The 14,698-nt window shown below is 33.9% G+C and overlaps 1 protein-coding gene across 4 annotated transcripts in view; it reads left to right on the top strand.

Annotated features, from left to right (window-relative positions):
• The window catches only part of LOC121822746 (uncharacterized), a 73,690-nt gene extending 68,807 nt beyond the window's left edge, over nt 1-4,883 (top strand). For all 4 annotated transcript variants that reach the window (XR_006063954.2, XR_013044737.1, XR_006063955.2 and 1 more), the window contains one exon: nt 447-4,883. Coding sequence is in view for 1 of the 4 variants with exons in the window: in XM_076551871.1 (XP_076407986.1) it covers nt 447-549 (103 nt within the window). In the remaining 3 variants the exon portion in view is untranslated. The remainder of the gene's footprint in view (nt 1-446) is intronic.
• The last annotated feature ends 9,815 nt before the right edge of the window (nt 4,884-14,698 follow it).

Below are 14,698 nucleotides of genomic sequence, written 5' to 3'. Positions count from 1 at the left end.
TAACTGTTGGTATATCACATTACTGTATAATCCTTCTAAAGTATAACAACTGCATTAATTTAAGGAAGGCAATGATAGAAGAATTTAATAACCATTAGCAAAACTCAGAATTAAAAAAACATTTTTTTGTTATTTAGATTATAATATTATTACATAATTCCTCCTTCACTTTCCTTCCTCAATACCCTTTCACATACCCCTTCTTCTTCTCTTTCAAATTCATTTCCTCTTTTGTCCTTAACTCTGCATAATATATTGTATATAAACTATATATACATATATGTATATATACATAGAATATATACATATATTCCTAAATACATAAGTATAATCTTCTCAGTCTGTATAACGTTACCAATATGTATGTTTTCAGGGCTGATCATTGGCATTGAATAACTAATTGATATGCTCTTCCCTGAAAAATTCACTGAGATTGTGTTTTCTAGGAATGTTGGAAGCCAGAGCCCCGAAGTCTCACCAACATGGCTGTCTAAACATGAGCTGAGGAAGGCGACAGACACGCTAGCATGCCGAGTGGGGAGCGCATGAGGCTGCAACCTCACATAAAGTGCTACGGGAATGCAGAGAGTGTGAGAAATCATCTTCCGCAGAAATTTTAAGACTTCAATGTCTTCTCTTTTTCTAAATGCAAATGTACTGCAAGTTCTATTACAAATTTATTTGTTTTGAATGTAATATAATTGAGGTTTGAAAAACCTAATATTAGATACTGAAACTATCTTTTGTTTTCAGATAATTTTTTTATTTTTTAAAACACTGATCAGTTGTCTGAATATTTGCCAACATCAAAAATTACTTATTAATCATAGGACAATGCATTCATAAACAACCAATAATCAGTTAATTATTTAATTAATGAAATTATTTACCATCCAAAGCACTACAGTGTCATCCATCATACTTAAAAATGTGAGAAAAATATCAGGAACATTTCTCTATATATAATCTTTTAGTTTTGATAGCATTATAAGAATATATATGAATAAATCTAAGCTGACCTTTAATCCCAGCACTTGGGAGGCAGAGGCAGGCGGATCTTTGTGAGTTAGAGGCCAGCCTGGACTACAGAGTGAGTTCCAGGAAAGGCACCAATGCTACACAGAGAAACCCTGTCTCCAAAAACCAAAAAAAGGGGAAAATAATAAATCTACAGTTATTTTATATTAATAGGAAGTGGTTTCTTCAGACATGTAATGTAAATTAAAATCTAGGAATCACTGTATTTTTACAGATACATATTAATTATTAGTAGATTTCTTTCCTATGGTAAAGATTTGTGCAGAATATAAAACTTTATCTTATGGTCTCTAATATTTTAAATTTGGTTAAAATTTTGAAATATTATTCAATTACTTTCTTCTTAAAATTTTAATTAAAATATAATTGCATTATTCAGTTCCTCTCATGCTCCTGTTTATTCCCTTTCAAATCCATAGCCACTTTTAATTTTATTATTATTGTTACATATATGTGTGCATATACACGCATATAAATATATAAATTCAATCTAGTGAGTTTGTTTTCTGTTGCTTATATATATAAAATTTCAGAGTTGACCATATGATATTCGATAACATTTAGAGAGCTCATTCCTAAGAAAGGCTAATTCTCTCTCTTTCAGCAATCACAAGTTGTCTGTACTTTTTTCCTAAGAGTGGGGTCTCATGAGATTCTTATCTTCAACATTAGCGTGTCTTTTGATATGATGATTGCTCAGGCAGTTTTATTTTTTGAGTATAATGGGTGTAGCTTTCATGTTGTTTCTAGGAGACACAATCTCACAGCAGACTTTCTGTGTTCTGGCTCTTACAATCTTTTTCCCACCTCTTCCAACATGCTCTCCAAGTCTTAGGTGCAAGAGTTGTGTTATAGGTGTATCTGTTGAGATGGTAAATTCACAATTAATTGTTCTCTGCGTTTAACCATTGCATTGTGGTTTTCTATAATGGTCTCTATTTGCTGCAAAGAGAAGTTTCTTTAATGAGGTGTGAAAGCTTCGAATGTAGTAAGAAGTTACAATGCTTTAGGAAAGTGGCAGTAGTTCATTCTCTAAGATCCATGGCCTAATTGGCTACATTCACAATACCAGGCATAGTTTCCCTCCTTTAAGCAGGCCTTAAATCCAATTTGATATCTGTTGGTTACCACTAGGCTGTGTGTACCACTACAGCACATTTAAAGATATCTTACCATGCTGTAACTGTTGTGGTTCATAGATGTCACAGTTGGGTAGGACAACTGATTGCTGTCCACTTTGGGTGGCTAGGATTTCACATTCTTGTGTGATGAAGGCTGGATGTCAGAGAGTGGGCTGTCATAACCATCTCCAATTGTTAGAATAGTGTTATTTTTCAATCATCTAGAGTTACACTCTTCATTCAAACTAAGAGTATGAAAGGGAAATATAATATTTAGCTATATTTACTATGACTTGTGAATGAATAAATTATTTTTTCATTTTTGTTAATTTTAAATACAAGAATTTGTCAATCAGTTGAATTAAACTTAGCATAAAAAACAAGTGCTGTTTCTAATGAAAACTGGCATTTTGACTTCAGTAGATGCCAAGGGAAAATGAAAAGACAAGTTCTTTAAAACTGTGCTAATGTTGTTATGTCAGTTAGTATTAAATTAGATATGCCAATGACAAATTGTATGGATCACCTGGGAATAATAAAGAAGGTAGGAACAAGAATATGTTGGAAAAAAAAAAAAACAGGCATTGGGTAGGAAAAGCTAAGCTGCAGACCACAATGCACTTCTGGAAAAATCTTAGCCAGACAAATGGGGAACATCCAAGCACAGCTGCTTTAGAGGCATTCCAAGCCTACAGGAATGGCCAAGCTCAGTCTCAGTGTTTTCTCTATTCCCAATTATTGGTGGGAGCCATGTAAGTTGGGTGTGGCCACAGGTGAGCATAAAAAAAAAACCTATCATAAAAGATGACCATAGAAAATTGGCATCCCATCAGCCAATTTTACTTCTTATATGTCCTTTGAGGGAAGCTCTGAACTGGGAACCATAATGTCATCTTTAAGCCCAGGGAATCATTTCAGAACTGTGTCGACCAGGAACATTCTGAACTGAAACTTCAGTTCATCATTTTACTTATAAATGTGTAAATGTCAAATATGTAATTAAAAATCCCATTCAAGTGCTGCAGTGATTTGAAGCCATGAAGTGCTGAGACCACAACTATGAATAGAATTGCTTTGCTAACTTAGGACTTCTCCAACACACTTTATCCCTCCTTTCAGTCTTGAAGTTACTCACCTTACACACACACTTTTCATACTCTTCCTCCGTAGTTGCATCTCTATCTATTCTCTAAATCAGCAATCTTGTAGGGAGAAGAGTTGCAAATTACAAAAAGAAAGAAAGAAAATTCCCACAATAATCTCTAAAGCATGTATCTAATAATTGATGGATGTTTTCCAAAATTAGTATGCAAGGGGACATCCACATTGACGCTTCCTTCAGAATGCCAGTTAAGGGCCGGGAGGCAAGCGGGGGGGAGGGGGGGGAGTTACAAACTTCTTCATTTCTAGCACTACTCTTTCTGGTTTGACTCCATAGAAAACTTTTTACTGTCATGTTGCAGTGATTTTGACCCCTTTTATGGATATAGTCTATCTCAGGATGCAGTCCATTAGTCAGAGATTATCCCATTAGCATTGGCAAACTTGCATTTGACTTAATATGCTAATACAGGCTACTGTTATAAGGTTATTAACCAATTCTAATGTCATTAGCATCCACTAAGTAAAATAATTCAATGCATATAAATTGTTGTCTACTTAATTAACGGATGATGCAGACACACCTTGCCCCCCTTTTCTCTTCTACTTATTCAACTATAATAGCCTTACAGTCTGTTCAAATTTCAGAGTTTCCTGCATCAATTAGACAACTTGTGCATGTTACCTACTTTCTGACCATTATCTATATATTTGAAGTTTTCTGGTTCCTTCACATCAGGAATCCTAAGCTTAATTCTGATTCTGTAATACATTGGGGTTGTACCATTACTTTTACAGAATTTAATTTAATTCCATAAAAATAATTCAAAGCCATTTAATACAACATGACTTCTGACAAACACATTCTGTCATATAATTCTGTTGCCACAAACAAAACAATGAAAGGGGAATATGAAATTTTTACAAAAACAATGATAATTTGTGCACTGGCAAAATATTATTCATATTTGAAAGATTTAAAAAATTTTCAACCTCAAAAAGAGTATTCAAATAGTTCTCTCTTTTGTTCAGTGCTTGAAAGTCAGTTGTTTTTGGTTGACAAGAAAGTTAATTATTGGTATGTCTGCTTTGACTTTTATGAATATGCCATAATTTGCTATGAAGCACCTGATGTGAATGGCAAGCTTTGATAGCATTTAAGACTTTTACAGTTTAAAGAAACTTTGTGGTCCAACTTAATGCAATTTAAATGAAGATGTTCATATTTTTCTAGTATTTCCTTTCTGGCCATGCTCTGGAGAGTATGAACACCATTTTATTCCAAAATCATATTTCAGTATCCTACTTTGCATGAGGTATTATGTTCATAGTTTCTATGGAAATCTTGACATGTACAACACATTTTTCTCTTGAATAATTTCATACTGATCTTTGCTAAGGTAGGGAGAAAACCACATAACCAAGCACAAAGTTGCTTGAAACGTTAGAGTATAAATGCAGAAGGGATTTAAAACAATTAAAAATGGAGAAACCAAAGGGTGTATTATTTAACATGACAGACACTTGACATTGCATCTTACAGAAATTAAAAGACTATCCTAGCTATTGCTTAACCCAATAACATCCACAGGCCAATTTGTAACACAGCAAAGAAAGAGATTTTTTTTTTAAAAAGACAGAAATTAGTACAAAACAGCTTTTATACTTATATATGTGAGTTTCTACAAAATTCAATGAGGTTGAGAAATTTTTATTTTACCAGCCATGTTTGTATACAATCCAAAGCAAGAATATCCATTTCCTCCTCACTCATTCTTTCTCTTATAGCAAGGTCAGCTGCAGAAGAGCATCTTGCTGCTCACATTCCTGCCAAGTTTTAATTGAAATGTTGTGATAAATTTCACTGCCGGGTCAGATGTTATTTTCTGGTTAAGGAGGGTCAAGTTGGTCTCTTAAAGAACCACTTTTGATTTTTATAGTGTCCAGTGACTCGTTCCTGTAAGCTGATTTACTGCAGTTCTGACCTCTGTCCCCTCGGGTGGCCTTTGCCAGCAGGCAAGTCCCCAGTTTCCCTAGAGCCAAAGCAAGAAAAAAGTATTTTATTAAACTTAGCTTCTTTTTCTACTAGTGTGAAAATAAGCCTTTTCTTAATCAATTGAACAGGAAGCATTCTTTTTATTGCTATAGACTAGAAACTAAAGGTCATTTATTACAAGTAGAATGAAGCATGTAACAGAATCAGCAGTAAATATTTTTGATATGTCAGCATTAATAATAACTTGGTTAGCAGAAAAAAATCCGCCTTCCTGAGTACAAAGTAAGGTAAACAAATGTGACAACTGTTGAAATTTGAAAAGCCATATTTTGGTTGACAGTCCTTAAACAAATGATTCATTTGATATCATGGCTTTAGTTTGGTTGTTTAATAATCTACCCCAACATTCTGAATAAGGACTGGAATATTTTAAGTATTCATATAGAACACGACTTGTATTTCTCAAGTGGACAATGTTATGTTACAGATAGTATGAAATTCTTCATCAAACAGAGAGCTAATTTTGGAGAAGATATAAGAACTGCAAACTACACAAAGGAACCAATCAGAAAACAGCAAAGCTTTTTTTTATTTCTTTGATGAAAACACTGTAGAGGTGACCTTAGAGAACAAGGCTGTGCGCTTACTGACTGTGTCTTGCTGATCATCTCTCAGGTATAGTGTGCCTCTGTCATCACTCAGAATCATACACCTCCATCTGAGGAAATGTTTTACTAAGATTCATAGGCCCCGGTTGTGCCATTTCTAAGGAGCATCTTAAGCATCCTTACATCTCAGTAACATTTTATAATTTTTTATTAAGACTTGAAAATTTACTCATAATGCTTGAATAGTAATTTTATTTTACTATTTATGACAACTTGCATGTTACTTGTATGGCATACAAATATAAAGAAATGGGATGTTTTATTGTGCACTTATAATGTCAAAAGTGTTTGGCATAAATTTTATTTAACTATTGAAAATACATGTACATGGTAACACATTATCAAATCTCTCTATAGTACAGGTTTTATTCAATATCAAAGAATAAATACATTATTAATTCTTTGTGTAAAGGAACATTCTTTGAAGGATGGACAAGAATTAATGAGGAGGAATTTAGATTTACCTGCAATTTATGATGGTGCTTTGGCAAGTCACTGAAATAACTGTAGACTATGTATCATTAAGAATTTTAGATTGTAGAATTCTTACTGCTGAATTTGGACTTGTGTAGGTTACAGCACTCAAAAGGAGAGAGCACTATCAGCATGCTCTTGTTTTTATTATTCCTTTGGTGATTTTACTCTGCATGCTAATTCATTTTGTGCCGTGTGATGCTGCCTTCAATCCTAGCACTGTGGTATGTGCCCTTTAAAGTTCTTCCAATGTACACAAATTATTGATAGTCGTAGAAACCTCAGAAGAGTTTATTTTTCTGAGATACCATAGTGAGCAGAATGCTGCTGTGTCAGGATAATATTCTTATCACAAAATATAAGCAAGAGATATTTGTGTATAACAAGGGAATGATTTTTTTTCAAAAAAAAAAAAAAAAAACTTGAGATCTCCAGTTCTTCAGAAAAAGAAAATCAGGATCTAGGGGCCAAAATGGTCAAATTCAATTTCTTTTTATAAATTGAAATGGATAGATGGAAACAATGTCATTATTATGTAATTTCAAAAATTAAAATATTATCAAAATTGTATAAACAGATGATTTTGCTGTATATATGAAGACACATAATTATTTCCCAAGAAGCTTCTATTTTTATCCATTTATTTAAACATTATGCCATCACAGCTCTGGAATAAGTAATGTGAGAAATGACAGAAGTGAAAATGATGTGTTGGGTTGCTTTGAACTCTGTGCTGGTGAAGGCTTGGACAGGTGGGTGTTATGAACTTCATGAGTTTTAATGCCTTGGCATTAGAAGCTTTCTGGACCTGGGTGGAAACATGCTTCATAGGATACAGAACTAGCCCTTCCCTTGGCTTCATGGTTGTTGAGAATAAAGATAAGAACCAAAGTCTTACAACCTTGAATGGCAGACACTTGTTGTGGGGTATTGATAACAGAGCCTTTGTGCACATCTTATCTGACATTCAATGTAAAAGTCAGTCAACTAATGCAGGAGGAAAAACATGTGGAATGAGTCATTAGGCAATTGTTATGGTTACACTGGTGTCTTATTGTCCTGTTCAATGTCCCTTGGGGCACCATGGGGAGGATTACTACAAGTAATATTTCATATCACAAGTGAGTCACATTTCAACTCAAAATGGTCTGAAAGTCTGTAACAAGTAATTGAAAACAAATAAAATAAATTACAGAGGTCAAATTTGTATCAGATATTGCTGTAAGGATTTTTAGATAATGACTTTAGTGTTCACAATAATATAGTTTTCAAATTAGTTATAGTAATTATCCTTATTTTATAAGTGATGACACATAATATAACAAAAGCTAATAGTGTTGTGATTCAAAGTTAATTCATGCTCTAAAGTGGTTAGGCTGTACACCTCACAATTTACGGGAAGGAAAACAGTTATGAAATTTGTCACTTCTTGAGGAATGAAGAACTAGTCATTTACAAATCTTAAATTTAAATGTGGGTCATTCTGACAGAAAAACAGAACCATATGATCCAGTTGTATGACTCCTGGGTAAGGCATCTCAAATGTAAATCAGTTGAAAGCTGAACAGCCATGTTTACTATGGCATCACTCACAATGGTCAAGTTATGGACTTAGCCTAAAGATTCATCAACAGACTGATGAGTAAAGAAAATGGGAAACAGATACACAGTAGAGTTTTGTTTACTTATGAAGAATAAAACATGTTATTTTCAGGTATATGGATAGAACCAGAAGGAATACTGTTAAGAGAAACAAGCCAGAATGAGAAAGGCCATCACATCTCAGCATGCATATGTGGAGTATATGAAATACACACACACACACACACACACACACACACACACACACACACACACACACATATATATATATATATATGAATAAGTGAAGCCTAAATGTATAGAACATATATAACATGGAAATTGAAGAGTGTGAATAAAAAGGAATTGGAAGGATGGGATGGAGGAAGGAAGAAGCAGAGAGGAACAGGTAGTCAAAATAGAAAGGTGTGTGATATACTTGAATAAAAATGTCATGAAACACATCATGTTATACAGTGCACATGCACTTACAATTAAAAAACAGAAAGTCTAGATGTTGTAACCATCTTATTAGCTTCTAACAAATGTGGGGCATGTCTCAGGAAAGAAGATTGTAAACCAGGATCTCTTCAGTACTCAGCGTGTGTCTCTGCAGCTGGAGAATATGACCAAGTCATACTTGATTTGACCAACTCTGTGCTTTTAGTTGTCTTAACTGACAAATTGCATCAAAGTGAATAATGCCTTGTATGTTTGTATTCAATCATTTGATATATTAGACCTCATGCTCAGGACAGATGTGCACTATATCTGAGAGAAATGTAATATTGATTTTATTTGTGTGTGACTATAATGAGTAGGGGAAATATAAGACTACACAGTTGGGGAGAAAATCAAGTCTATATGATAAAGTTGTTACACCTATATCACCTTTCTAAAACTTTACAATCCACCCAATCAAATATTCTACAAGCAAGTGAACTTAGAGCTCTATTGGATAGTCTCCTCCAAAGTTACTATGCGTGGCATCCCTTTCGGTTTATTCCTGTTGACTATCAGGCATAGTTAGTAAAAATAAAAATGAAAACAAAGCAATATAACAAATATATTCATGTACATATATTAAATACACATTGTACCTAACATACGCATGTATAGTTCTACAAACATATATTATTATCACAGTATTTCCTTTGAGCTGTTTTATTAATGTCTTACAAAAGCCATTGATAATTGTGCTAAATATAGTTAATTCACTAAATTCATAATTACTTATTAAAGGACATCTAAACTTCAATGGGCCTCAATATTTTCACCTGCTTTTATACACTGTGCCCTTTGGCTTATAAAATAATGAATTTATCTTTGAGATCATGTCCCTTTTGTCCTATGCGATGCTTAGCAGATGCCACCTGTTTCCAGCGGACAGGTTGTTTGTTGTTATTAGGGTACAATACAAGGGACAGAGCTTATAAACACAGTTGTTGGAGTATAATTACTTAAGCTCCTTACGGAGGTGGATCATCTCACAGCACAATGCTCCCCCGGACAAAGTAAGGCCAACTGTCTTTTACAGCATCAGCTGCTGCACCAAGTTTGGTCCTTTGCCACAGACACCAAGTCTCTTTTGTTTACCAGGTAATTAACAGTAATGATGTCTTGCTGCTTGCCTTTGTTTCACTAGCAAGCCTCCTTCTTTGCAGATTTGGATGGACTCAGAGGCTCAAGCCCATGGCCTGCCTGTCATTAAGTACCAGCAGGCAATTCTAGGCTTAATTACCTCCCTGTTTTGTTCTGTACATTGGGCAATAAACATCCAGTCTAAAGGCAATTTGTAGGCAAGAGGGAAGAGGAAAAAGGAGGGGGGACGCCTCCTTTCCCAACAATACATTCATCAAATAAACTAACTTAAAAATGTTTTGACCTTGAGTTCTTAAACATTGTTGTAATTCCAACATCTTATAAGGAAAATCGTTTTAAAGAAAGTTATTCAAATAAAGCCCAACTCTATAGATGGGCACTCTGTTTATGAAATATGAGGGAATTCAATTACCCATGAATGGATGAACGGCTTTTCCCCCTCTCTTTGTCTGGTCATCATTGTTACTGTGCATTTCTTTAACAAAAGATATCAAAATAAACAGAAATGTCTTCAACGAACTATGAGCCTGCAGATAAGTGGCATATGTATGGGAGTGTGTTTTTTTCCGATATGTATTTAGCATAGGTATGATTTATTTAATGATACATTATTGAATTTTTAGCAAAGTCACACTATAAAAGAAAAAATTACTACATAATAATGAGCCAAGCTCTAAATAAAGCCACATGCAGCTTAAATTTTTCTTACAAAAGTAAGATTTCCTTATGAGTCTTAAATGAAATTTGAAATAATTTTAGTTAAATTGTATTGCCTATATCTACATTGGAACTATGTGCAATTGATTTAGTAATAATAATTCTTGAACATCACTGAGTGAATCATGAATTCATAATATTTTGTAAATTAATTATATTTAAAAATAAACATTAGTATGCAATATTTTCTAATGTCCAGCATTTACTAGAGATCTTTAAATACATTTTAAATGTCCAAATCCTGAAATGATAAAGGCAATTCTATTACTTATAATTTGTGATGGTACTGCGTTTTTCACTAGATAGCTTTTTGAGACAAATGATCAACCATTTACAATTAAGTTTTCCTTTCCATGTCTATAATTATTTAATTATGCTATAAAACATTATATAGTTTTCTTTTCCAGTTTCTAACATATCTGGGTTAAATTATAGTCCCTTATATACCTGTATAAGAGTTTCACTACATAGTTCATATAATGAAACAACTTTATACCACCTTTAACAAATTTGAATAAGCCTTCTGTGTAAGGTTTCATATGGATGGGTGGAGGTATAGAAAAATTGTGGTTTATTTTTTAATTTTTTGAAAGAGAATTTACATCAAACACATTGTTTTATTAGCTTCCTCCAACATAGTAAGTTGATAATGCTTCCATGACTTACTGATGTTCTTAAGGCTTCACCAGATGAAATATGTTTTATGAAGAATGTATGGACTTTTCTACTATTCAATAGCAAAAAAAAATAATGTTCTATTGGCATTCAAGTCTATTTCCTATTTTGAACTCTATTTTGAAAAAATAAGTTTGCACAATCTGGCTAATTATTTACCATTGTTTTCGTGGAGATAGAGGAGCAAACTCTTCAATAGGTAAATGGTCCTCACTATATTAAACAATATTAGATTTTCTGTAAGTTTCACTACTATAATACACGAGTTATAGTAAAGCCATTAGACACAATCATATTAAGAAGTGGTTTTTTTTCTGCTAAAACCCCCGCTATTGTTAGAATGAACAGCATTCATTCTTCTGAAAGAAGAACCACACAGTTTATACAAGGGGAAAGTGAGTGGAAATGTGCAGTTTATAATAATAATTAATATGACAAACCTTTAAATATGATAAGGTATTGGCAATCTATCAGAATTTACCTGCAAGACTTGAGACAGAGTGATGCTGATTCTCTTCAGTTTAGGTATACTATAATCCCAAGGTTAACCCTCGGAACCAAGAAGCACATAACAGCATTTTTCATATTTTTCTCAAACATGAAATAAACATAAAGGACTTTAATCTGAGCTTAAGCCTTGTTTGGATTCATATCACAATACTTATTATTTATCACAATTTTATTTGTGTAAAATGGAACATTACAATAATACTATCAAAATGCATTCTCAACTTGGAAATTATAGTTTTTATATCTATGAAAAAAATGTTTGTGACAACCACTTCCTGAAAAATACCACAACCAGTACCTTGGGTTTGATGAAGACTGAAAAGGTGTTTGAGATCTGAACACACTCTTTCTTTCAGTAGGTATGCTTTGAGCAGAGATTGCTTTCTATACTTGAAACCACAACAAATGCAATTACATTCAAGAATGTAATTTGTAAATTTTGAACCTACATGTGGGAAAGAAGTATCTGAAATCACTTCCACTGTTGGCCATCTCTTCTTAACAACAGACAATCCTGATCTTCTGATGTTTAGCGAACAGTAACAGCTGATGTTTTCTTGTTTAGTTCAAGTCTGCGGGAATGAGCTGCTGAGACATAAACTTGTAAATTCTGACCCTCTATAGACAACAAGGATTTGTTGCTTTGGTCAAGGAGAGAAAGCCCATATGCACCAAAACCCTTAGTGACAGAACTTTTAGTAATAATCAACTGGAATTCAAATGTAAAATTGAGGGGAAATCTGAGGAATTTTACCTCTGATCAAGCAGTTAGTTGAGGATACAATTGTCTAATATCATAAGGGCAGTGCAAAATTTTTGATAAGGGATAGATATTGAATGTAACGTATTAAGTACATTGGGGGAAATTGTCTCTTTTGTATGTTTTGAAGGTTTCTCTCTCTTCCTTTTTGGTTCTTCTCTCTCTTTTATGGCTAAATTGCTTTTGAATTTTCCTTGCCAATCTCAGAAAAGAAAGGAAGCAATAATGATGGTGATGATGCCAATCCATTTTTACTTTCTTATTTTCTCCTTATTCCTCTGGGAGTTCCAGTTCAGTCTTTACCATCTTGTAAACACTTACTTAGCAAAAAGAAACCAGAATACATTTTTCCTTCAGGCTCTCCACACTGGTATATTGAAATAGCAGGGAAGGGGGAGAAAGCCCATAATGCTTCATTAGTTAATTGTGCAGAGTACAGCTCTTTAGGGGTAAACAAGTGAAGGACATTTGCTGAATGGCCACCCCTCTCCTCATGCATATTATGGCCTAATGATGCTAGTAATGGTGGGAGGCTCCCGGAGAGTCATCTGTCAAATTAGCACATTGAATTATTTATTGCCTGGGAGTAAAATTGTTGAAAGGTAGCAGCTGAGATGTAGTTTTTATAAACCTAAAATTCAGGGGGTGGGGAGAAGACCAGAAAATTCATACAGCTGCTTGGAGGGTATGTTTGCTTTTTAACAGTTGCATTTAATCACAACAGTCTTATTAGATAAACAAACTGAGTTTATATCTATCTTAAATAGTGTGTGTGTGTGTGTGTGTGTGTGTAATTCAAATCGAAATGGTATTATTTACAACGTGTTAACCAAAAGCTCATCTTATTAGTCATTTTAAGTCTTCATAACTCATTTCAACTACATCATATCTGAAAACTAAGGCAAGATGTCAGCTATGACTAAGAGTTGTACCGAGGCTTTAGCAAGAGGTATATGGTTCCTGCTGTCTACGTCATATACCCGTAGGATATTTTCACCTAATATCAGGTTATCTAAGATTAAAAGAGAAAAGGTCCTTGTTTTGGATCCTAGAGGAGAAATCTCCAAACAGAATTTCTCATAAAACAAGAGAAAAAATATGATAAGAATAATAAATTTTAAATTTAAACCTTGAAAAGACATTGATATGAGAGAGAGAGAGAGAGAGAGAGAGAGAGAGAGAGAGAGAGAGAGAGAGAACAGAAGAAAGAGGAAGGGAGAAAAAGACAGTTTACCAATTTTCTGTGGCCCCTATTATTTATTTTTTAAAATCATAATCTTAATTAGATAATTACTTGGCAAGATTAGATTAAAGAGAAGGTCACTAATTTCAAATCGGCCTAATGTCAACATCTATTAAACAGTCTCATATGTGATATTTGAATGACTATCTCAAAAAAACAGAAATTATGAATTGTTATGTGCAACTAAAAGACATACAGGGATTTGTTTATCCATTTATCAGGAATATTCCAGTTTATTCTCAGGATACTTTGATGCTCTAATAACTGTGACCTTAAAACTTCTAGGATATCTGGGGTCTTACAATCAAGGAAATAAATAGAGGGACATTTTCTTGAGAATGAATGACTATTTGATGAGAAAAAGAAAGACCTAAAGCTGTTTTTTTTTTTTTGAAATGGCAGTCTAGAAGAATATAAAAATTTAGTTATGTAAGTTAACAGAAATTCTTGATAATATCTTTTAAAAGCATGTGCACTTTGCTGTCACAAAGAAGATGCACAAGAAAAGATGTTTTCTTCTTGAAATAATAAAGTGGCTACGTAATTAGCAGAAGAATCTCTAGGAAAATATAATGTAATGACGAAGAAAAAATTGTTAACTCTAAAATCATATCTTCTCCCTCCCTCATACTCCCCACACCTACTCTAGTTCATTACCGCCTTCACCATCTCTCCCACACACAAACACCACAACCATACCATATTGACACTGGAGGGTAATCGCAGAATGATGGAGAAATAGGAAATGCAGACACACTAGGCCCAGGAACCGGTGCACCAGGAGGAGAAACATGACAGCAATCCAGAAAATGGAGTAGTGCCTGCCCCATTTCAGAATGAATTTGACAAACAATCCATTATGGACACTTGGTTTGCAGATATGGGTGAAGTACTTGCAACAGAAATGTGTAAAAGTTGCTTAAAACTGAGAAATGTAGCTGAAAGGGAAAGGCCATAAAAATTTATGCTGAAAACTAAAATACAGGGACAATGTTGTGGGCATACATCGGTGGGTTATTTAGCGTGGTTTGAAGTATATCTTTTTGCATTTTTATTAATATCTATGTACTGAGAGTCTCAGCAACAGGGCAGGCATTTGTGAAGCCAGAGAGCAAATTGAGGATATTGGTTATTCTCTTCCATCTTGTAGGTCCCAGTGATTTAACTCAACTTGTCAGGCTTAATGGTAAGCATTTTTACCCATGAGGTCTC

The sequence above is a fragment of the Peromyscus maniculatus genome, chromosome 15 (genome assembly GCF_049852395.1).
Source record: "Peromyscus maniculatus bairdii isolate BWxNUB_F1_BW_parent chromosome 15, HU_Pman_BW_mat_3.1, whole genome shotgun sequence".
NCBI classification, from domain to species: domain Eukaryota; kingdom Metazoa; phylum Chordata; class Mammalia; order Rodentia; family Cricetidae; genus Peromyscus; species Peromyscus maniculatus.
This window is presented reverse-complemented; position numbering and strand designations above follow the sequence as displayed.